The sequence below is a fragment of the Streptopelia decaocto genome, assembly GCF_964273445.1.
Source record: "Streptopelia decaocto genome assembly, chromosome: 2".
NCBI classification, from domain to species: Eukaryota; Metazoa; Chordata; class Aves; order Columbiformes; family Columbidae; genus Streptopelia; species Streptopelia decaocto.
The window spans coordinates 94,603,014-94,629,107 of NC_138655.1; the positions used below are offsets into that span (position 1 = coordinate 94,603,014).

Consider the following 26,094-nt stretch of genomic DNA (forward strand, 5'->3'; position numbering starts at 1 on the left):
GTCTTTTCTTGGGTAAGGTGAGCAACTGTTGCTAGAAAACATATAGCTGTCTCTGCACACTGTTATTAATTGCCAATGGTTGTAGTATTAAGAGTTGCCCATAAAAATGTACGAGCAACCAGCACAGTGACCAAACACTTTGTTCTATTACTTACTGACCTTCTCAACCAAGAATCATAGCTGGAAATCGGAGATTGATAACAAGAACATGCAGCTACCCTGACCTTCGGCAACTACCTTTTTAATGGGTTTTGAAAATGCATGATCTTTACTCAGTGAAGACCATCCAACTTGACAGCTTATCAAGCCGGTGTACCAACGCTTTTGTTCATCTCTTCTACAACCATTAAACAAACTAGCAACTGCTCTCACATGGCAATTAGGCACCAACTCCTTACACAACAAATTCAGTGTAACATTTGAATGTTTAGCTTTTGCCAAATGTTAGAATAATGCTGACACCTCTTTACTGGGTGAAAGTAGTATTTACTACTCAGGATTAACTCCCTGCTTCTGACAGACCTGGCCACTAGTAATACATGCAGCTCAGAACAAAGCAAGTATTTTCCATTTTTTGAGTATTTTGAAGTCCTGAGCTTGCCACTATTGCTACTGCCAATCCTCCCCAAGCCCCATTTATTCTGTAAGGAGTGCTTAAAATTTTTTGAACTATCTGAAAACTTTGCCAAAGCCGTACACATACTAGTTCTTGCCCTTACCACCACCAAGCTACGACAGCTGAAACCTGCAGCATCACAAAAGGCAGGTTGTGTTCTTTTAGTACTGTTCCATGATTTGTGTTGCAATAGAAAACGCTACACTTAAAAAGAAACGGAGATGGGACTGTCCCCATTGACTGCAAACCTGGCTGCGTAGGAAGCTTCCTCTAGTCCCCAGAGAGCAAAGGTGTCAATTACTGACAAAATACCCACAGACTATTTGGAGCCATTTGAAGCCTGACAGCGCTAGGTCACTGTGTTCAAAAGCCTGGTCCATCAAACAAAGTATCTAAGTGAGTTTCTGAATAAAATCTGCAGCATTATACTACATCAGCATACTTTCACCAGAACTGCAAACTCTTTTCTCCCATCACAATGCTCTCTTGATGGCACATGTGCTCTCCAATCAAGTTATGTTACTAGGAAAGGGCTTGCAACTGAAAAAGAAATAATGTGATAAACCTGAAGGAGTACTTGGTTGGGAGTTCTACTGTTGCCTTACACAGCTTGGCACGTATGTGTGAAATAAGGAATACTCCGCAGTAACCTCTTCACTGGTCAGCAAGAAGGCTGGTGGGGGATTTACCTCCCCACAGACACTTGTCAGCACCTACCTATCTGCAAATAAGTCCTCTGACCAATAACTCTCTGGGAGCATCTACTGCCTAGTTTTGACCAAGGAAAATCTACCCTAGAGATGGCTGGCACAGTGAGACCACAAGGCAATACCAACTGCCAGCAAATTCACCCTCTGCTCAGCTTGCTACGAGAACTGGCACTTGCAATTCATCCAGGCTTTTGTGCAGATTGCCTCTGCAACTGGAAGAGTTTGGATCAACTATAAATGTAAATTTAAAAACACACACACATGCTGCACACATGCATGAATCCATCTCCCAATTCCACGTACATAATGTGACCTGCTCTAGAAGAGGGGGAAATGCTGCCAGACTGGTCCACTGAACTAACCAGCCTGGGGCCCAGAAGACTGACAGACACAAGGGCTGGGAAGAGGAGGGAAGAAGAAACTGAGAAGAGGCTGTTTGCCCCACAGTACAAGCCTGCCATTACACTGAAGAACTGTGAGGTCAAACCAGAGCCTCTAACTGTTGAACAAACTGGAGCCCCTTACAACACCCTCCCTTATTCACCACACTTACTTTCTTAGCACTCTTTTTGTTTCCATCACTGGTTTTAAATACAGGTGACCTCTAAAAGATGACAGGCTCATGTTTCCCAGAGAAAAATTCCTGTCATACACAAAAAAACCCTCACCAAACCTCCACAAGCCATAAAAAACTTAATAGTAACTTATATATAATGCACAGTTCAAACACCACAGGAAACCTGGTATTCAAAACTCATCATATAATATAGAGCAAGTTCCAAACACATACGCTTCACTAAGTGCACCAATCCCCAAAATCATTTCACTGCATATACCACCACCTACATACCACAGTATTTTGAGAAGACAAATACTCCTTTTGCAGAGGGGAAAAAAACTGCATGAAGTACATACTAAAGCTACAGTGTTTGAACATGTATTTTAGTGCAAGAGTGCCATTAGTTGTACACACAGCTGAACAGACAATTGAAAAGTTTGATTTTTGAGGAAGCCCAGGGGAAATAAAAGGAGGGCACAATGTCTCAAAACTTGACAAGCTGAGGCACTGAATCCACAGATGCCATTTCAGTCCCATTCACCCTCCTCATCCTCCTGCATATCCTTTGTCCACCCAGTACTCCTGGGATAACTCTTTGTGAGATCCCAAAATTATCTGGATTGAAGAAACATTAGATATTCAGTAAAAGAGAAGAAAAAAACTAAAAGGAAACAAGAACATGACATCAAAAAACTCAACATGCTGCAGTACAGCTTAAGGAGCCCAGAAGAGGTCTGTCTGCAAAGAGGAAGCTGGGGGAGGAAAAAAGTAGATAAAAGCCCGTTGAGTGTAAATGGAAACAAAACAGGACTGTTCTCCTTCACAGCAACTAGAGCAACAAACGTAATATAATTTCAGCCTATTACGATGCATGAAGAAGAACTGAAATGGTGCCTTGCCTTCCACAAACGCCAGAAAAATATTTTTCATCTTGGCTTCTGTTTTTGGGGTTGTGTGCTGGTTTTGTTGTTGTTGTTTTAAACCCAAACAGTACCAAAGGTGCTGAGTTCCCTATTATTAGGCCTGAACCACACAGCTGCTTCTCAAGCATCTGAATTCCCACAGCCAAAAACTAGCAAGTATTCCTCCAAAAAATTTCACCCGCAATAGTCAAATAGAGTATCTTGGGATCAGTGATGTAGCAATCCCACTCATTTCTGAAGCTGGACTATGGAAGGCATCAGAAACCGGGGCAGCATAAGGGACGAGCCCTCCTGCTCCTTGCCAGGCCCAAGACCTTTAATCCGTCTTCCTCTCGCTATTACTTTCAATCCTAACTAGCTCCTTGAACTTATGGTGTGACCCTGTAAGAGGTTTTGTCAGCATGGCTGACGAACGAGGGGACAAAGCAAGTACACATGGCAGCAAAAATTCCTTAAGAAAATGTGCAAGCAACAGTGGCAACATGTGAAACACTGACCACTGTCTCCCATGATCACACCTAGAGTGGATGTCACCTACATTTCTAAGTAGAAGTATTTTTCAAGCCTCCATTGTATCTCATAAAGAAAGAAAGAAACACACAAATACTTTTCCCCTGACCAGCAGCAGGATGCAATACATTTCTGCCAGTATAGAAGACAACACAAATTTTATTCTGATACACCGAAGGAGCTAAGGGGGCATATCAACTAGACTTTGAGTTTGTTGCCTGAGGTGTAGAAAAAGTTGTGGGGGTCTGGGGTGGGGGGCATGGGTACAAGAACAGGAGATGTCCAGGAAAGCATCACTCTTCTCGCTCCATTGGGCTTCTCAGGGGAATTGTAAGGTCACGCAGAAAACAGGAATACTTTTTTGTTTGAAAGAGAACTTTATTTTACAGTTCATTTTGGTTTGGGACTACAATGTGAGGAGTGTGGAGGAAAAAGGTTGAGAAAGCCTTTTCCGTTTCTCTCTTTTAAAATGTATTTTTCAGAGAGCATGTTTTGGTCTTACTTCATACAGAGGAGAACTCTCAGCCTCCTGCATTCTCAGCATATTTTCTATAATAGATTGGCTTGAGTCCTACAATTTTAACCCACATTTTGCACCTTCGGGCTAAGAACTTGTAAGAGTTCAACAAGGATCTCAAAACCAATTTCTAGAAAAAAGGAGGCAGCTTGCTACAGCAGTGTCTCAAAGTAGATCCTTGCAACCGACACCCACCACACTGCCTTACTATACACTTTCTCTTCTCAGAAGCGTCTGTTTTATTATTTATTTATTTTTTAACTTCATGTGGTTTCATTCACAGAAAATTAAGAACAACAGTTAACACTAACTACTTTAGCGATGCTTTCCTTGAAATTACACTCACATACGTATTGACACATTTCTGAGAGCCAAAGCTGGAGGAGGAGGGGGGGAGGGGGGCAAGAGGAGAGAGAGTCTTAAGGCATTTATTTTAGCAATCACCTACTGCAAAAGAACAACTGTTTTTCCATGGCTTCCAAAACAAGAACCATCTATACCAATGAATGAAGCACTGTTACCAGAAGGACTCCACATCGGAAAGTCTGCTTATGGTAGGGCAGTATTTGCAATCATACACTACTGACAACATAATCACAATATAGCACCAAAGAGACATAGCAGAAAGGCTATACTTTAACCATAATGTACTACTGACCTTTTCCTTGAGGGCCCTTCTTCAAAATCTGAAGAACTAACATCGTTGCTCGTTGAGGACACTTGCGATGCATCGTCCTTCTCATTCTCCAGCTGTTCTGATCCCGGTCCTAATCCTTTAGATTGGCCATTAGTGAGAAGTCCTGCAAACATGACAAAGAAGTACACAATATTAAAAACCTGCATTACCGGTGCCAAATGGATTTTATAAAAACTCATATATGACACTAACAATAGATAGCTGATGCTCAAAGCAACCATCTTGCAAACAGAAAAACTGATAAGATTGATTTTGCACAGAGGTACTCCAATAGAAACCTGCCTGTGTATTTCTGATTTGATTAACTGTAAGGCCCCAACCCCAAATAACCACACTGTGAGTGTTTGCAATAGTATTTATAATCTTGTCACATCCCTCATTTGAAAAGGGACACAGCTTAGTCAACCTCATCCCTGTTTTACAGAGCTCGTGTTGACTGGCATAGATAACAGCCTTTTGCATTTATCTGTAGATCAATATAAAATTAAGCTGCCATTTGGTCCAATCTGTCATCATCTTGCTGTTCATTCTGCTTCTTCCAACTACTGCAATTCATGATCCTTTAAAAAAAAAAATCCCAAAGGGGTGAACATCAAACACCTGTTTCTCGACTCTGATTCTTCTGGTCAAATGTCACTCATCTACAGAAACTTCAGATTGCCAGCAAAGCTACACAGGGTAGGGGAAATGTCTGTCATAGCTGCCTTCCCTTTTGTGCCTTTTCTCTCCTGGAGGAATGCTACAGCAAAGCAGAATCACATAGATGGAAGGACAGCATTGGGCCCTATACAAATATAATGTTTAACAAATTTTGTGTGTTCTATTTAAACAAGTAACTACAATATAATATGACATAAACAAGAGCAGACAGTGAAACCACTCATACTTAAGAATTAAAATAATAATATATTCTTCAGTAGGCTTTGGGTTGAGAGGGAAGAAAATTACTAACAATTTTATCAGCTCAGTATTTACTTGGTGTTTTAAGAGCTTATTACCAGAGAAGCTGCAGTTTTATCACGGAGAATGATTTCCCATCTCTCCACTGAAATACCTTTGCAAATGGCATAACAAAGCTTTGTTTCACAGCTTTATTTCCTCAGAGAAGCGCTGGTAGGACTTCCATCCCTCAGCCATTTCTGTCCCCTTTTCTATAATTGCACCTGAGAAAAGGAGACAGAGAGGAGGCCAATCCCTTCCAAGATAAGCCAGGCAGCAAGGCTGGTAAGAGTACTAAACCAAACATGCTTACTAGTAACAACAGTTCAAAATTTTCCACCAGTGCTATGACAGCGTTACATCAATTCTGACCTCTGTTTGAAGGGAAATGGCTGTTTAGAACCATCAGCAGACTTACTCGTCACATAACCAAGCATTCAACTGAGCTCAGCTTCAAAGAGACACTGAAGTATAACCAGAGCAAAACCAAGGCACCTCCTCTGGCAAGCTGCCTGCTCAACGTACTGGTGCCTCAGCCACAGCCACAGCCAAGCACTTCTTCCCTGCAAGGACATTTATTCACTGCTCTCTTGGGCACGATGACTTCATACAATACATTGCCTGTTATCAGGCTCTGAACCTTTCAGCACTTACGATTCCAATCTAATCACAGAATCACAGAATAGTTTGGGTTGGAAGAGACCTTCAAAGGTCATCTAGTCCAACATCCTGCCATGAGCAGGGGCATCTTCAACTAGATCAGGTTGTTCAGAGCCCCATCCAGCCTGGCCTTGAATGTCTCCAGGGATGAGGCATCTACCACCTCCCAGGGCAAACTGGGCCACAGTTTCACCACCCTCATTGTAAAAAATTTCTTACTGATGTCTAGCCTGAATCTCCCCTCCTTTAGTTGAAAATCATTACCCCTTGTCCTATTGTAACAGGCCCTGCTAAAAAGTCTGTCCCCATCTTACAGGCCCCTCTGAAATACCAAAAGGCCACAGTAAGATCTCCCTGGAACCTTCTCTTCTCCAGGCTGAACAACCCCAACTCTCTCAGCATGTCCTCACAGCAGAGGTGTTCCAGCCCTCTGATCATCTTGGTGGCCTCCTCTGGCCCCTCTCCAACAGGTCCATGTCTTTCCTGTGCTCAGGGCTCCATAGATGGGCATAGGACTCCAGGTGGGGTCTCACCAGAGCAGAGCAGAGGGGCAGAATCACCTCCCTTGACCTACTGACCACGCTCCTTTTGATGCAGCCCCGGGTACAGTTGGCTTTCTGGGCTGCAAGCGCATATTGCCAGCTCATGTCCAGTCTTTCATCCACCAGTACCCCCAAGTCCTTCTCCGCAGGGCTGCTCTCAAGCCCTTTATCCCCCAGCCTGTATTGATACTGGGGGCTGCCCTGACCCAGGTGCAGGACCTTGTACTTGGCCTTGTTGAACCTCATGAGGTTCGCATGGGCCCACTTCTCGAGCTTGTTCAGACAGCCTCACTCTCTTCTTTTTCCAGTCAAAATTTGCTCTTATTAATTCTGAGCTACATCAAATTTCTCTTTGAGTCAGAAGTGGCTAAATGGTGACCACATGCTGTAGTTTTTGTACACAGTTTTAAAAACACTACCTACAAAGCAGAAGCCTGGATGTTTATTTTTTTAAGAGGAGGATGCAGGGAACTGGTAGCTCATTTTTTTTTCTTCCTTATATGGAGCCCACAAAGCAAATGTTGAAACTAAGCACCAATTTTTGCATTAAAATGTCTCTTCTAGCCAGCCTGAGACTGGCAGGGAGAAGTTAAACGACCCAATTTACATTTTTACTCCCTTTTTGTTCAATGCCTTTTGATACTTCCTTTCCATTAAAGAGATCTCAAACTGTGACCCAACCAATAATACAAATTTCAGTATCAGCACATGATACTACAACATGGTTTGTAATGTAACACAATGATACAATGCAGGGTGACAGCATCCCTTCATTCCCGAGAAAATGAAGGCGACCTTTTTAAAAAACATTGAATAGATTATATTTCTATGCTGAATTCACCCTCCCTAGAAGGCCTAGTGCTCAAGTTTAGTCTTAAAAAAGTTTCAACGCTTGCTTTGCATTTTTCCATGAAACCACTGCTGATAAAATTTACAATTTTTGAACTCCAAAGAAGTCTAAATCAAGCGTATCATTTGAGGCCTGATACTCAGTGATTTAACTGTTATGGCAGAATTTGATTAGGTTTTCCAAAAGCAATATTTGTTCTGGAGACTTGCCGTATGTAAAACCCAGCAATCTGAAATATATGAGTCAAGAAAATCACCTTTCAGGCTGTCAACTTGCACACACTTGGAAGGCAATTTTTATTCATCCTTTCACCCTGCCAAACCATCAGTGCACTTGGGAGACAAGCATGATTTGCGTCCCTTAAGGAAAAATATTGTTTTGTCTGCTATTATTCATCATAACCACCACCAACCCAAAACGTAATAATATTGCTGATAACTGAAATTAGCTATTGTCAGCTGAAACCAATTAAAACAAATGCCCTAAAACAGAGGCATAAAACTACAAATGAGATATACTGATAAATAATAGGAGCGGGTGTCATGTTCTAGAGGTTTTCAGGGCCAGCATAATTGCAAAATCCACTCCGAAGTGATGAAATGCACAGACAGTCCCAGTCCACAGCCTCCTTCCAAGCATGCTGAAGCAGGCTGTTATAAAGTTTATTGCCACTCAATGATTTTTATATCAAATGCATTCAGTTAGCCCCCAGACACCTTTTCCTTCAAACGCCATTCCTGCTGTCTCTAACTGTGATAAACCACGTTCTTTTCTGCTGCACATTGATCAGGAGCTATAAAAGGTCTGGTGGCCCCAGGATGGGGTGGGGACCCTGCAGTTGTGCCAAGTGACACTTGGGCTTCTCCATCAGCATTAATGAGTTGGCACCAGTGCAGCTGATGGGACACACGGGTCTGGCTGGTGCACTGCAGGAGCAGAGGCCGGCACACGTCCAGACATCTCGGTTTGACTCTCCAAAGTCAACCAAACTACAGGAAGCTGCAAGCATTCATGTTTCTTAAAAGCTAAGTACTGCAATTGTGTATGTATATAAAGAGAGAAAAGCAACCAAGTGAGAAAATACTCTTTTGCATAGTCTGAAGAGCAGAGCCGCTTGCTAATCCTGGCTACTTCAGAGCACCCAGCAACAGTCAAGGAACCAAGAAAGACATCGAGAGCCAAATAAAATCAAAGGGACACATAGCTCCCCTTCTGCTTTTCCACGGCTTTGGCCTTCAACCTCTAAATCATGGCTCATGGCAAAGCCCGTGACCAGTTGCATTCTCAGCCTCTGGAGAGCTGGCAGCAGCTGCCGGCCCCTTACCCACTGGGCTCATCTCAGCCCCAGCTCTCACTGCCTCCTCCCCTGGCAGCTGGGCTGGTGACCGACCACAGGGCCTGAATAACCATGCAGAATAAATCTGGGTTGATAAAAAAAGATTTTACTCCTGTAACGCAAAGTGTTCATTTTAAAAGTCAAATCAGATTTTTTTTTTCCATATGTAAAAAAAACCTAAACATCAAAATTTATTTGAAAGCACAGCAACTTGGATTATAAATCAGTGTAGCATTTCATATATTAAAATGACTTACGTGAAATAATAATTTATGTATAGAGTGAAGCAGTGCATATTTGCTGCCAAAGTTTAAAAGGAACTGAAACACTGAATGGCTCAAAGGCCCTAAATAAACACTGCTTTAACAAAGTCACTAATAAAGAATTATTTAATTAAGTCAGAAATACAGGAACTCACATACCAAGTGACGTCTTTGGTCCCTTCAATACAGTGTTCTGGCTATAACTGATCAAGACTAGATACTTTAAGAGAAAGGTCAATTACTAATTCCTGGTAATTAAAAAGGGCAGCTTAAAACTGAACCATGGAGATCTTAACATTCTTTCTTAAATGTATCTTAGCTACATAAATGTCAGCTTCACAGTTTTGCTGAATTCTTTTTTAAACTTCCATGTAAGCTGTGATAGCAAACTGCAACTTTAGTCACATGCTGCTTAAAAAGACAAAAAAAAAATTTCATTTATCCACTTATCGGTTTCTAACTGCATTGAGAAAAAGCAGCAAATGTGAATATTATGTCCCTCTGTTATAAGCTGGGGAAAGCAGAAAAGCTCTTTCTGTCTTCTGTCACCCAACCATTATTAAAGAGACTTCTATCACCTCCTTTTTATTTGCCTTCCACACTGTCAGTATTTTCAAATCTGTCTGTGGCTTCGAGTTTGTTTGTTTTTTCACATGCAGAAGGGGCTCTGAATGAGCTGAAGCACACCATTTAGGGTGACCCAGACCGAACACGGTTATCACGGCTTTACAACCTTTGTGAGCATGCTCCTCCTTGTTGCCACTGCATCACACTGTCCCCTTTGCTTCTTGACTGTAGTAGGTAGCTGAGCAGGGGTCTTGCTGAGTTTTCTCCAGCAATGGCCACGTCCCTTTCACCAAAAACAGTGTATGTAAAAAACAGTTAAAGTTGCTTAATCGTAGAATCATTTCAGTTGGAAGAGACCCTCAGGATCATCGAGTCCAACCATAACCTAACTCAACTAACTCAACCATAACCTAACTTAAATGAGCTTACTTCAGGGGACTGTCCCAAGTGGATTGCTTCTCATTATAGCCTAGCAAGTAAGACTTAATATTCTGGTGCAGGCAGGACTTAATTTATATTGTATGGATTTGCTAACCTTACCATTTTTGGTGATAGACACACACTTTTAGCAGCAATCTACAACTCTATTACCAAGCCATAACCTATCCCATCTCAGGTCATCTGAAGAGACAGCATGTGCAGGGCAGGCCTTGGGTGCACCTGAACGTGTGATGCAAAATCACAGTACCTGGGAATGCACCATACAATGAAACACCATGTAAGTATAAATACGTAGAATAAAAACAGAGGAGGAAAAGAGAAGCAGAAAGTAGCAATATAAGGCAGGATGGAAAAGAAACAAACAAACGCAAGGGAGGGTATGGGGTTAGTTATTTGGTTTTAAGAATAGACAAGCTTATGATTACTGGTATGTTCTTCATTATTAAAGTTACTGAATAATCAGGAACCCAAAAGGGAGCATCTGAACAAATCTCAGTATCACGTGGTTAGTTGAACACAGTGGTTGGATGAAGGGACTTTCACAATGTTTCCAAAACACTATTTCTACATCACTCTAATACCAACAAGACATCTGAGCATGAACATTTTTCCATGTTCTTACAAGGACACAGCAATACCTATTTTAGTTCGCCATTTCCCAGTCCTAAGGCGGCTTAGGAAAAGAAATACATTCAATTGTATTTCCAGTCAGTTCTCACAGTCAGAGGCAAACCACAAATCCATCACACAGATAAAAAGCCATCACAGAGAAAAAACAGCAGTCAACACCACAGAAACACAAGCCAAAGATATCAAAAGCATTAACTGACCTAAATAAGGGGGATTTCAACAAGACCATATTTACAGCTTCCTATACGGGATGAACACCTAACATCAGCCAGTCTGCGCTGCTTGGGGCAGGGCAGCGATACAGCAGTTCTAAGCTATATGTGAAATACATAACTCTGCTCCCGGGTGCCTCCTGACCACACAGGGACACCCACTTCCCACTGCCAAGAGATACGGGGTTTGCCTCCCCCCAGCACGCCATCCTTGCATTCCTCCCTGATCCCTGCAGACTGAACAGCTCTGAGCTGGTACAAAGGCCCAGTTTCCAGGGCAATTGGCAAAACAAACACAAGTTACAAGAAGTTAAAGAAGCGGATTTACTCGAAGCGGCATTCTCACCACACTGGGATGACAGTGTTATTTATGGGAGCGTGCAACAGCATGGACTGTAGTTATGCAGGCACAGGGCTAAAGTTTTTCACTTATGGAGTAACATGCCCATCCGAACTTCAGCTGTGCAATCTTAGGAGTTGCCCAGAAAAGCTTTGTTGGAAAAAAACAATAAAAAATTAGTTATTTTCTTCTTTTTGCACTGTCCCTTTTAGGAAACCTGCCACAAATGTAATTGCAAAGTAAGAAAGCAATGGGGTTAACCATCCTGCACCATGGTCTGAGAAGTCTGTGCCACCTGAACGCGGACAAACTCCTCAGTATAACCGCATAATGGAAGACCACCAACACGAGTTCTACACTTAAAATACAGAGGGGAAAAGTTACTGCCTTTAGCTCTTTGAATACTTACTCTGGCCCTTAGTTTCAAGCAGCTAATATTCTGTGTGGAAATCTACATATAATAAACAGATGGCTCACCTACACCTTGTTTTCCTTCATCCTAAGAACTACAGGACTTAACAGTGTATTATGAGCTATAACTTTATACACAAGTTTACTTGCAAAGTATCTTTAATAAATAGTCCTCATCCATTTTGTAAAAATAATAGACAAACAGCTGCTATACAATACAAATTCACATCCCATTATCTGTAAACCTAAATTTATCTTCTACCAAAAATGTCCTTACTTGCCAGAGTACATGCTGAAATGCTACCAAAATCTTGGTAGGCATACTAAATAAAACCATTAATCATTTGATGCCAAGTTAAAACATTCCAGTATCTCTAAAACATCTACAGCAATCTGCATTAATCAGCATACTGTACAGAGTTTACTGTATTTAGCTGTTGTATAGCTATGCACAAAAGATAATTCGGTTTTATAGTGCAAATACCATCTGTCACATTGTCACAGCATGACAAGGTATCACATTACATATTAAACAGCCAACACGCCTCGAAAATAAGGCCTATTTTCATGCTATGGTTGTCTTAGAGACTAAAGTAGTAACATAATTTAAAAAGAAAACAAGCCAAAAGTCTTTCTCTGGGATAAGAGATACCTATTCCCTGTCGATTTTTTAAGGATAGTTGTCATAAAGAAAACGCTATTTTGATCTCATTTGATAATGCAAAACCACAACAGTTTTCTGTCTCTAAATATAAAAAGCACAGCATGAAACAGTCGTCATTTATACCACACGATGCTCTGTGTTGCCACCATGATGGTAATTAACAGTATGTGGGCTTTTCAGATGACAAGCCACTGGACATTAGGTTGATTGTGGTACATAACAGAGCATATGCATAAAGCACTACTGTTATGCCAAAAACTGTTAGCAAATAGCTTGTTCAGTCTTCATAAATGACGAGAAGAGTGCTTTTATATGTAGATATACATCATTACTATGGAAGCCAAGCATGAATGACATTACAGCACAAGATGTGTTTGTCAGCCTGTCAAAAGGCAAGATCACCAAAGAGAACTGATTAAATAATACAGGTTGAAGGAAGCTCCTTATTCCCATTACATCTCCATCCAAAATTGCTATTAAGCAACTGAAGACGTTTATGTTACTTTCTTTCCTGCATATGAGCCCATTATCAAGTACCTGTTTGCACCATTAACTGCAATTATATTGTTGTGGTCTTTAAGCATAACACTTTTAAGGGTGTTTTGTTTTTCTTTGGGGGAGCTTGTGGGGAGGGAAGAGTGAGCGGTGGTAATGGTATTAGACCGTGGAAATAAGAATATAACAGTTAAAAATTAATGTAATTTAATGATTCAATGAAACTACACCAGGCCATAGGACATACTTCAAGCCTCAGCTGTGTTTATGAAAAATGCAACTGGAAGAAATAAAAAATAAAATTATAAATAAATAATAAAAAACCCCGCAACACACTACCAATGCCTGCAAGATGTCATATACAAAGAAAAACCTCACCTGAAGCCTATATTTCTGTTATTATGGGTTTATTTTTTAAAAAAATAATTATCTATTAAAAAGGACACAACTCTCTGAATAAAGACATTTGTCTGCTTTTAAGAACACAATGAAAGCTTTGAAAGCCCAGTTCCCCCAGGGAATCACTCCGATGGCCCCTTCTGGCACCTTACTCTTCATGAAGCTCCATGGTGATGTGGCCTGGATAAGGGAGGGAACAGGAGTGCCCAACAGGCTGAGTGGCAGGATAGGTGTTCATACACAGGTGAAGGAGACAGCAGCAGTAATGCCAACTCCCAAAAAAGCTGGGGGAACAAACAGATCTCTGCTAAATCCGCTTCTTACAAATGCAGAGAGCTGACTAAGGCAGATCATAAAACCACAAACACACAGAGGCGGGGGCTGGGGGGGAAGAAACTCAATGAATGGTTGTCCCACTACCTAAAAGCTAAGGCTGTCCTGAATGAAGCAGAAGAGAGAGGAGAAAAGAGAGCTGATGGCCACCACCCTACCAGCTGCTCCCTATCTGTTATATCAGTACCATTGTGCTATCAAGCTCCTACCCATTGCCCCTGGAGCTGGATGATAAGGGCAGAGCAGCAGCCTTTTTAATAAGTAGGTACCAGGCCGTCTGAAGGTCATTAGGTTTTGACAAACAGAAAACACAGTGAATTTTACAGTACTGCAAGCACTCCCTGTTAGCACTGGGGAGACGAGCACCACATACTCTTCCCATGTGTTGCCAAGGAATCGCAGCATTTGATGCATGCAGCTTACATCCACCTCTGTCCCCCCACCCCCCTTGACCACAGTCAGAAAGCTTTGGAGGCACAAGAGGACTCCAAATGCAAGCTCTACACCTCTGCTGTTCAGATGACATGGGCAGAGAAAGCATGAAGCCATTTGCAGAAGCAAGGGAACACCATCGCCGGGACGACGTGGGGACCCGGACTCTTTCCCATCAAGTGGGTGCCCTGGGAGAGGTCACCTCCCCTCCACACACCTCAGCTCACCCACCTGTAAAATAAAGGTAGTGAGATCGGCCTCCATGGTGGAGTGCAGGGAGGGGAACAGGCAGTAAGCACGACATGAGACATGGGATTTTTATGAAAATCTCTCAGTGGTGTGTGCCTCATGTTGATCTTGGCATTGGACAGAGTGGCTTTATTTCTCTCTGAGGAGAACAAGTGCCCTTTGATTTGCAGCTATGCCAGGGACATCTGTCCTACAGGACTTCTTCTCTCGTTTGGTAATAACACATGCAATCTGGAACAGAGCTAAACGTGCATTTTGTTTGAAATTACAGGCACAAGCAGGCCCACAAGTGTAATTTATCTCTCTCTAGATCAAGGATACAAGTGACAGAAAAATCAGCATAACCAGGGAGAGACAGAGAAGTCTAATTTCTCAGGTATTAACAAAATTATCAGTGGCATACGAATTAATTATTCTTTGGGTTTTTATGCCAAAACAATAATGGCTTCTTCATCCTGCCTTTTCTGCGGAATTTTATGGCTGAATGGAGAAGCAGTGAGCTAACATCCCATGAGAGAGAGTAAAGAAAATCCGTGACGTGCCTGTGAAAGCAAGCATTTCATTTTAAAATGTTTTGTTCCTTCCACTTTTATTTGGGTTGTTTCTATTTGACAGTTATTTGGAGAGAAGTTACTGACTCAGTTTCCAAAGTATTTTTGCTTATTCTTCACAAATATCACCTTGTGAGAGAGAGAGCATGGATTATTCTGGTAAGAATTAAGTGAAGCAAGCTAGTCAGCACTTTAGGTCTTTGTCACCTATACATGAGCACCAAGTGAGGGCAATTCCTTCTCCTTCTGAAGCACTTTTGCAGATCCACCTTAACTGTACTACATCACTAGCAGTCCCATTTTTAAGTCAGTTACTTCCCCCCACCTCAGCATCACAGGGATATGCTTTTAGATTCAGTGACATACCTCACCCTGTTTCAGAATTAAGCCTCCATTAGGACTGGATGGACAAAAGAACAATAAATCCACACTTCAAAAATACCCATAGCTTGGCACCAAGGGACTAGCCAGATTAGTAAAAATGAAATAAATGAAGAAAAAAAAAAAACTGGTATTTTAAGTAACATGAGAAGCAAAGCTATGCCAAGAGCATGTCTCCAGACAACAGCTCTTCTACACTAGAAAGTAAAAATTAGCAACTGTGTCTCCACAGGGTATAAACGAAGGAGGTAGAAAGAAGGTGAAGGCAAACACAGTGAAGCAAGGAAGAGCCTGCTAATTGGAAGAAAATACAACATATGCATGTGCAAATAAGACAACAAGGGAAATAAAAAGGCATGCGATGTCTCACTGATAGCAGTGACTACTTGGGAGCCTGAAAGGGGAGAGATGTGCAGCTAAAGCCCAGAGGCTTAGTGAGGCCTGGCTATATTTGTTAAGATTTCTAGGAAACCCTTACAGGCTGTATAATTCAAACCCAGCATATCTGCATGAAACCAGATACAACAGCAAAGCAGCATCCTGACAAACATTTGCTACACACTTTAACGAAGCACAGTTCCTTCAGCTCTGTGGTGAGGGATCACACAAGCAGGCTGGGTCTACAGTCTTAGCAGACAGAAGTGACAAAAGGCCCGGTTCTGGAATCCGTGTCACGGACAGTCAGATCTTTCCCCCTGTGAAGGCAGCAGGCAAGGACGGGGCCAGCGCTCCTCCATTCGCAAATGGGAGGCAGCAGGAACAGGCACCCTGAGTTACTTCTTTCTCAAGTAAACCAAATTAAACTATTAAATTAAATTATCAGAGGAATAAATGTGAGGCTTGACTTCTACACACACCTCAAAAGTGAGCAGAACACCAGATTCTGGAATGGAAGGAGGGTTCTAACACAGCAGCATGCCACAGGATGGGGAAAGGATGAGAGAAGCGCCAGAAAACATTTTTGGAGAGGTTATCCTCTGCTCAATTGTCTCTAATTTTGCCCCTCTGTAACAAAAGCTGTGAAAGGCAAACACTAAATGACATACTTCTAATTGCACAGTCCCATTTGATAATTTAATGCATGTCACTGAGGATTTGCCTTTCATGACTTTTGCCAGGAGCACAGGCAGCCCTCCAGACAGATAGAAGAAATATTTTTTTCCCTTGATGTGACATGAGCTATGAAGGTCTTGTCTGCTGCAAGAAGACACAGCCTGGCAATGCAGCAGCAGTGACCCTCCCACACAGCCAGCAGATGTGGGTATGGATTCAGCCCTCTCTTCACTGGAAATGCTCCAAGCTTTCAGCCTAAGAAAAGGAGGGGAAAATTCCTCTTCCTGTCCTGGGAAAAAATAACTGAAGTTCTACAAGAACTCAAGACGGATATTTGAATTAAACCATTTTATTTACTTTCACTCCACATTTTCAATAACTTTTTAGTGAACATGCCCTCCCTAACTCTGAGATCATCCATCAGCCAGCTCCAGGAGTCAAGCTGACAACCTCTTTCACTGACAAGGATTTTTCTTATTTCTTTTCCCCTGGCATGCCACCTCCTTCTACTAAGTGCCTGAATTACGATATCCTAGTTTAGAGCAATTACATAGAAAAATAGGCCACAGTCGCCTGAGGGAATGTCAGGAAGATGTGCCAGGGGAGGTTCAGGTTGGACATTAGGAAGAGGTTCTTCCCCCAGAGGGTGGTGGAGCACTGGAACAGGCTCCCCAAGGAGGTGTCACGGCCCCAAGCCTGACGGTGTTCAAGAAGAGACTGGACAACGCCCTCAGACACAATATGTGAACTGTGGGGTTGTCCTGTGCAGGGACAGGAGTTGAACTCCGTGATCCTTGTGGATCCCTTCCAACTCAGGACATTCTATGATTCTGTGATCCTTTGGAGTGGTGATGCCTACAAAGGCAAAAGGGTGCACACTGTTGGTGAATTTTACTGCCCACTGTGGACCATCATACCTTACATGTCATTTTCTGTTATATATTATCATTACAAATCAACCTAACTTAATGCCCTAGCCTCTTCATCAACATGCCAGACAGCCCTCCTCTGCCGCAGGAGGTCAGGGTAGCTGGGATGGACCACGGGCAGCGCAGGCAGCGCCACATGGCAGGGATGCAGGCAGGGAGGCAGCCTCCTGCAACATCGGGGATGCGCCCGCACCACCTGCAGCCGAATTTCCAATATCCTGCTAGCCTCAGCGCTCACATATCTGTTGAGAGCCTTAACGTAAGCTTGACAACCACGCCAGCTCAAAGCCCTGTGACACCCCATGAGGAAGGGAGGAAAGAGAGCTGCCTGACCAATGCTCACTTTTTTTTAAGCCATTGGTTTCCCAGCCTTTTGTCCGTAACCCTAAATTTCAACCACAATGCTCGACACCTTGTGGTTATCTTTCAGGCAAAACCAGCAGCTCCTTTTCCTGGGAGTGAACCCATCGCTTTGACACCACCTAACCCAGGGTACCATTTATTTCATCTTCTTCACAGAAAGCAGCTACAAGGCACTACACAAGGTACCATGAAACAATGCAAAAACTTTAACATGTGGAAAGTGGCCTTTGAACTTTTGGGACTGTTTTCTCCTTGCTACCCATTTTACAACTAGCTTGCTAAATTGATTTTATATATATATATATAAAATACTTGGCATAATTTTAACATATGAAACAACAATGTGGCCATAAAAAGGTGTTTGTGTTTTTTTCACCATACAGTAAGCAAACATATTTCAAACATATTTTCAAAACCAGGTTGCTTAAAAAAAAACAAAAACAGCCCCCACCCTATACCCCCCACCTGTCTTTCTGTGAAATCTGTACTTGTAGAACCGTATTCAGCTCTTAGCAGGGGGAAGGCATTTTTAAAAATTCATTTATTTTAGTGGGGGTGGGCAAGTGAGTATCATTCCCTCGCTTTCTTAAATTAAAGCTTGGAGGAGTACGCTTCAAGCTCGGGATGAAGAGCTGCTTTGCTGTTTTGACGCAGCTCCCTATAATCTGTTTGCAGAGTTATTGTCAGGGGAGAGGAGGCTCGTGACAGTGACATGTTTAGACCAACCGCCACAAACCAAAATCACAAGTGCAATACGAAACCCCAATGCGAATGAACAAATTGTTCTGCCTTACACCTGCATGGGAGCGAGGACATTTCACTTCTCCTCGAGCACTAAGCCTTTGCCCAAGGTGAGGATCCCGGCCCATCTCCCACACGACACTGACTGTGGTGGCAGGGGTTGGCAGACATCTCTGATGCCCAGCAGCTACCCACCTACTAGGCATATGCAATGGAAAAACAAAACAAAACATGCTGGGAAAATATATCTGAAGCTGGAAGATGCTTAGGAGAAACCCCTGCTCTCCCAGACTGGCTGCAGTCACTGAAGAGCAGATGAGGGGACAAAGCAGGAGGAGCCCACGCTTAGCCGTCAGCTGAGCTCAGATGATCTTGCCACAGGAACAATGCACAGGCAACAGCCAGAGTGACAAAAGCTTAAAGGCATCAGATGAAATAAACTCCAGCCGCCTGCCAGAGAGTGCGCGAAGACAATTCTCATTTTATTTGGGGGGACAACTGATTCTCGCCAGTGTTAACACCGTTCTCCGAAGCATCGGCACATGAAACGCCAGCGCTGTAACAGCCTTTAAGGAAACGCTCCTCGTATGCCAAGCAATTTCCATCTCTATTTCTAGCTCTTGAGACCAGCAGCTTAACCTTACTTTCACCTCCCCTTTGTGAGCTCTACAGGCGAACCACGGGGGGAAGAGATAAAAGCTGGGGTAGGGGGCCAGCCACTTGAAAACGTGATGCTGGAGAAAGGGCTTCTGAAATGTTAAGGAGACTTCCCGCCACACCACCACCCAGAGGAGTAAAAGAAATTCCACTGCCATGAAATACTCTGCTGCTATTAAACAGCTTTCTTAGCTCATGTTTCAGGGAATTAGAAGGGGAAGTGAAACAACATTAGCTGCTTCCTGACTTAATAGAAACCTTGGAATGACCATCATCACACACTTATACCATCAAGACTATACAGTGATGTGTACTTAATGATTCTATCTTTGCGAATAAGCAAAGGAGACTAAATACTATCTTGCAGTTTGTAAAGAATACGGATTCCCCATCCCTCCAAAACAAGGCTTCATTGCACTGAATTTTGCTTCCATCCATTCATGTAACTGAAGGCTGATACCCCTTAGCACATTGCTTGTTTTAAGCACAGCATCGAAGAAATTAGGGCAAGGGGGTGGGAGGTACATGCAATGAAACAGCATAGAAATGTAGGATTAAAACATTAAGTGAGCTTTCAAAATATACCCGCAAGAGGCTGTGTGTATTCTGAAGTGCGCCATTGTATTACTACAATTAAAACAACAACAACAAACAAAACCAAACAAAACCAAACCAAAACAAAAACTGGTTTAGGATGAAAGGTACATTATTGATATTCAAAAAAACAGTGTGTAGGTCTATTTCAAGATGACGTGACAATACTGAAGAATAAAAAAGATACAGAAGTGATGACTGTAATCCCTCTGTACATTCATGGTAGCCTATAAAAAGCTAAAGAGAGATACTACACAGAAACAGTTCAGACAAGCTAAGTCTTCCTGGAGTCAGAACATTCCCTTTCTATGCTGTTTCAAAGCATCTCTACCAAGCCCAAATCAAGCTACAAAAACTATAAAATAGTGTTAATGCTTAGCATGCATTTAGCACTCTGTGTGTTCAAAGTGCTGTCAACACACCCCCAGCCCCACAAAAAACACCGAACAAAACCATACTGAACAAATCAGAGAAGAATTTTGCCTGTGCCCACCTGAACAGATCTCCTGCTTTATAACCACAGCCCCACGTGTTGGGATGAGGCAGAAAGGACAGCGTCAACCACGCTGCAGGTATTTGAGCCACCGTCCCAACATGGCAGGAGGGCCCAGTCTCATGAGGAAGAAATGTTTCGCAATGAGGGTGGCAAAACACTGGCCCAGGTTGCCCAGTGAGGTGACAGATGCCCCATCCCTGGAGACATTCCAGGCCAGGCTGGACGGGGCTCTGAGCAACCTGATCTAGTTGGAGATGTCCCTGCTCATTGCAGGGGGATTAGACCAGATGATCTTTGAAGGTCCCTTCCAACCCAAACTATTCTGTGATTCTATGAATGGGAAAGCAGTAGCACAGGTACAACATGCTGCGTTTTGGAAGAGGCGCAGGATATGGAGCGGGAATCATCGTCAGCTTCAAAGCTGGGACCCCAATTAGCCTGTAACCTGCACCAAGCACTTGATGCACTGACAGCCTTTGCTACTACACACGCTCAGGTCAAGATTTAACTCCCATGTATAACTGTTTATTACTAACACCAAACAGCAACACAATATGGGTGAGAATAAATGTGAACAAAAACATAATTTTAAAGATCTAACCCTCCACCCCCCCAAAAAAAGGCCCTTGATCCCATTTAATGGCAAAAGAAAATGTATGACTGGATCCCAAGTGGCAAGCAGGATGTGAGACGGAAGGAGAGTCCAATTTTTTTCTCTACTGGTGTGTAAAATCAGGAAAAGCTTTGGCAGAAGCTAGATAGATAAAAGTGGACAACTTGTAAAGGAATGGGGTGGACTTTTAAAATTAAATTTCTTTCTGAACTTAAAGACTGCCTCAGAGATATTATGGAAAACACTTTCAAGTTTAAAAAAAAAGTCCTCGGGGATATGAAGGCCTCATTGTTTTCCTCAAACTTTATATGTCAACACACACACACGCATAAAAAAAATCCTCACCTCCCTTCTGAGACATTAAATCCACACAATATTTCTTGGAGAGGGTAAAAAGAAAATGTAGGTCAAGATGTTGAGATAGGGATTGCTTCTGAAAGATGAAAGCATAAGAGGACTAAGCTTTCATTCCTTATGTTTCTTTGAGATTTCAAACAGAGTGTTATTTGATAATGGTTCCTTTCAGAAAATTGGAATTTAATATAGCTAATTATAAGTTAGAGAATTAATGTACAGTCAGTACTCCAACTGAGTTGGTATGCCATGCTGATGCTTTTTACCAGCATGTCCCCAGTGCTTATTATAGATCTTTTCTCCAAATACTAAGGCAAATCTGCTTTCACATTAGGCTGGATGGCCCAGAAGTTGTGGGGGGAGGAGGAGAGAAAAGAAAAAAAGAGAAATTTATGATCTCCATGGCTGTAACACTAAGCCTCCTGCAAGCAGCCCAGAGTTGTCCTCATAGCACGGCACCGTGCAGGAACAGACCCTCCTGCTTCAAAGGGAGCACAGAAAATAAGAGGACAAAGACAGAATGAAAAACAGAAGTAGCTGGAGAAGAAAAGTAGAAGGAGAAACAGGAAAACACATTTTCCTCCTTCCAATTAAAAGGGAAGTAAAAGGCCTATGATAAAGGATGAAGAGCATAGGCAAACAGAAAGAGAGGGAGTACTCCTAATTGTCCAGTATTAACAATGATGTATCTGAGAATTATTTGTCCTATGAGCAATCATAAGTTAAAAAACCTGACCTATATTTCACAGAGAGCAAGCGATATATAAATAACAATATCCCTCATGACAGGCTTAAGCAGCAGAAGCAGCTGGATTTGGACCAGGAGCAGTTTCTCTGCAATTCGGAAGGAAGCCACACGTCAGTGTTCCAAGGACGTACGCAGGTTTGACACTCTCTGTTTCTAGAGATGGCACCAAATATGTTCAGCAACATCTGCCGCACATCACTGGTTAGTACGTAAAGTAAAACTGTAGCTTGTGTAGTCTTAAACATAGATTGCATTTAAGTGAATTTTGAGGGAGAAAATGTATCATGGGAAACTCTGCAATCTGCGAGGTTCCAGCAGCTTTGCCTTTGTTTTCCACTGTAGTTTCCAACTAAACACTAAGCCAGCATATTTAAGTTATCCAATGGATGTGTGAGCTCCTGCAATGAAATCCTGTCATTGACCAAGGCACAAGTTCTGTAGTAAGGTCTCAATGAGAAGAGCCATACCTAGCTTCTTCCTCAAAACAGTATTTACGTTCAGTCGAGCTATAAGCTTCTGGGGAAAAAAGGGGCGCATTTTTTTACATAATCAGCAGAAGCTTCTTACATGTTAGCAGATTAACTCCTCTGAAGTCATATTTTCATTTGGCACGTCTCCACCTGAGTTAGAGAAGGATGTTCCCTATGAAAGTAGCTGTTGCCTTCCAAAATATTCTTCTGCTCCGAATAGGCCATATTGGGAAAAAATCTGCCCCCTATAGAGGGCACCTTCCCCCCTCTTCATACTGGAAGAATTCCCCAGACCCTGCTGAACTTGGCACTACTATGCACTCCCAAACCTTGGAGCTGAGGAGTGGTCATCCTTCCTTCTTCCTTCAAGATGCAGAATAGCATTCATTTTTAGGGGAAGGGAAAAAAACAAAAAAACAAAGCCACCTTCCTTGTAGGGAACTGAATTTTTCTCATGACAAGAGGACACCAAATCAGTACTTTTCATTGCTTTCAACCTGAGTGAAGGGAAACAGAGCTGGCATGGAAAACACCATCTCCTTTAGTCTACTCTCTGGTTCCTTTAGCCTGAAGAAGAAGCTGGTCAACTTAGGTGAGGAGGGAAAGCAGTCACTGGAGAAAAGCTGAAGGCTATTTTCCCAAAACCTTAGTAAAGTTTTGGAGTCCTTCATCTGTACTGGCAGAATTTCTCCTGGAAGTAGGAAAGCACAAACTGTCTTTCTCAGCAGAGTCATTTCCTTTCTAAGTTTCCCTGTAAATTTAGTTTTCATGAGACTACCCCCACTGAGTCCAAGATGATCTGAGAAGCTTTAAATAGAAATTTACTTAGCAGTTACAATTTTGATCCAGTCAGATGGTAATGCAGCACTATCTTGACATCCAACTACGCCAAGGAAATTGAAGGACTGCAAAACATCTTCCCTATAATCTCTAATATTCAAGTTTGCAGACAGTATCTTAAACTTCTTTTTCCAGTAAGTCAATTATTCTAAAGAAAGTCTGCTTTCTAGGCTGTTTATGGTAGACGCCTAGATCCATTTCAGAAATAAAGGTGGTTTTCTGCACTAAGCAATGCCTTAACTAACGGGCCATTTATTCTATTTTATGAGCAGAGTACTTGTATATAACCCTGTGTTATGCTCTGGATGTTAATCAACCTTCAAGACTTTGCATGCCAGTTTTATTAGAGCACCTTCCATGCTGGCATAAAGGCGACTTTGTACCAAACAGTCTTCCTCCAGCCTAGTAGAGATCAACATCAGTTCATGGCTCAAAAACCTCTCTTTCACAAAGAACTTTTACTCGTCAGTTCTGGTCTCTTGTTAATGAGATTTTAAATATTCAAGGACACTGCTATACTGTGCAAAGGTAATCTATGAAAGAGTGCATTTAAATCTACAATTGCATGTGGGCCGTGTTTACCTACTTAGCTAAGACAGCCTTGTCCATTCTAATTAGAGAAGGTCATTTTTGGGCAAATGTAAAGTGGCATTTGAAGTTCATCCCTGCAGGACAATGAGATGAGGTAAAGCTTCTGGGACAGGCTTCCATCTAAATCAAACTTGACAAGTAGTCCCTAACCACAGATCTCATTGCTCCACAAAAGGCCATCTTTAATTGATTTTGGGGAGGGGGCAGAAGAGCAGCAACAACTATGCTTCAAGAAGATTTGGAATTCAAGCCACATTCTGGTAACTTCTATCCCTTATTCATGGCTTCCACCTGGAGGTAATTGTTGCTGACCTCCCGAGATGTAAAAAGGCAGATAAACTACTGTAGAAAACACCTAGTTTACTGTCCTGTTGAGTAGATAGTCACATTAACGAACCATTGGGACTCTTCTCTTTGGAAGAGAAACAGCATGCTCCTGGACAAACGTACCACAGGAACCAACAGGAGGGAAGGGGAAATGAAGTCCTCCATGCAGAACTGCATAACAGGAATATGTGTCTCCTCAACCTCAGCCCACTCCTGTATGATGCCTCAAGTTTTGAGGCTCTGCACAACTCCACCTTCTGGCATCTGAAACAAGGGAATGAGGAGAGCCTGAGACTCCAAAACCAGATCCCAACATCACAGCAAATGAGCCAGGGCCAGGAAGAAACAAAAGGGGATTAAATTCTTCTTAAACCCTCTCCATGCAGTACACCTGTATCTGTGTGCTTCAGTACAACCCAGTTGCCTTTTCTCAGTGGTTGCTATGAGAGGACATGCTGCTACCATTGCTCTAGCACCCTCTTGCTGACATGGTGACAACATTACCGCGCTGAACCAGAATGAAAATTCATATGCTGCGAAGAAAGGGAACAACTGTACTAGTCACTCTGTGCCATTTTCATAACTTTTAAGTTTCTTTCAGTCTCTCCACATACATAGCAGGCATGAAACAGAAACACTGGGGTGCTTTACAGCCACAGTAAACAGAGCATCTTTAAAAACAATTGGCCATTTAATGGTTTCACCTTTCACAGCACCAGGAGACAACCACTGTCCGAGGGAGGTGTTTTAGGAAGAACCTGGTTTTAAGGTAACCTGGCTGAAACAGAGCGTGTCAAGGTGCAATTTACCTCCAATATGTCTGTTAACACACACACACACACACACACACACACACGCACACACACACACACACACACACACACACACACACACAAAGACTAGAAGAGGCTGAACTGAAATATTTTTAAGGTTGGCCGCTACAGAAGCTAAGTGAGGGATGAGTGAAGGAGGAGGAAAATGCAATTAAATTCTGGTGCGGTATTTTGGCATTACTCAGAATGGTTGGCTGAAGCCAAATCTTTTGCAGGAAAAGTGGCTTATCTCCTGGCTTCCCAAATTGCACCAGAGGTCAGCTGAAGAGGTTTCAGAAGTTTGCCAGCTCTGTCCCTCTGTGGAATCCTTGGCAGATTGCTCCAGCTGGGCTCCTTCCAGCTCTTCCCTTTTTCCATTTGAGCATATAGCTTCAATAAAGAAAACAAGATGAAGGCTTTCAAAGATAACACAGTCCTTCACAAGCAGATGCAGAACAAAGCACAGGAAATTCTGAGCAAAGTAAAAAATGAATGTTGTCTGTTCAAGGCTTATCTGGAACGAGTTAGCCTCTTAGTGGACAGATCTGAAACATCACACGGTCCCAACTGCAATTGCAGCGCTCACTAACAGACTTGTGAGGGGAGGAAACAGGATGGGTAAGGGTGGAAATTCAGCTGCCTTTCGCTCTTGGAGCTGGAAACTCCTTCAGATGAACCAGAAGCAACACTTGTGAATCAGGCTTGTCACTGTCATCCTGTCGCCCTAAGCACAAGACTTCTACATCTACACCTTTGACTGGACACCCCCTTCACAGTATTAAATTCATTCAAATTGGGAAATAAAGGACATCAAAGGCAGGTTATTGAAAACATGAATTCATCTAATTTTGAATACAACATCACATTAACTGTATGTAATAAATCTGTGCCAGTCAGACACACAAAAAAGATATAAAAATGCATGCGCATTTATTACGATGTAGAGCAATCTGCTATGACTTAACAGTATATGTGCTAAGCTATATTTATTTTCCAGAAAACATTCACCCACAAGCTCTGGGAAGTATCTGCTATGTGATGAACCTCTCATCATCATCAGTTATCGAGAGACAGAAGTTATTTCAGAACAGTTTCTTGGAGATTTTAAATCAAAAAGATCCCAGTAAAAACCAAACCAAAATGTGGGGGAGGCGTGAGCTCAGAGCACAGACCCAGGCTGTTATGGGCCGTGAAATCAACGTGACTAATTCCTGAAGAGTTTTGTTGCTCAAAAAGAGGACTGATTTTCTTGCTTTCCACAGAAGAAATTCTACTTTCA

At 42.4% G+C, this 26,094-nt stretch overlaps 1 protein-coding gene across 2 annotated transcripts in view; it reads right to left on the bottom strand.

The window, feature by feature from the left end:
* Positions 1-26,094, bottom strand: part of JARID2 (jumonji and AT-rich interaction domain containing 2) — a 228,380-nt gene that overhangs the window by 96,756 nt on the left and 105,530 nt on the right. For both annotated transcript variants that reach the window (XM_082046119.1, XM_082046120.1), the window contains exon 3: positions 4,494-4,635. In XM_082046119.1, the coding sequence (XP_081902245.1) occupies positions 4,494-4,635 (142 nt within the window). The remainder of the gene's footprint in view (positions 1-4,493; positions 4,636-26,094) is intronic.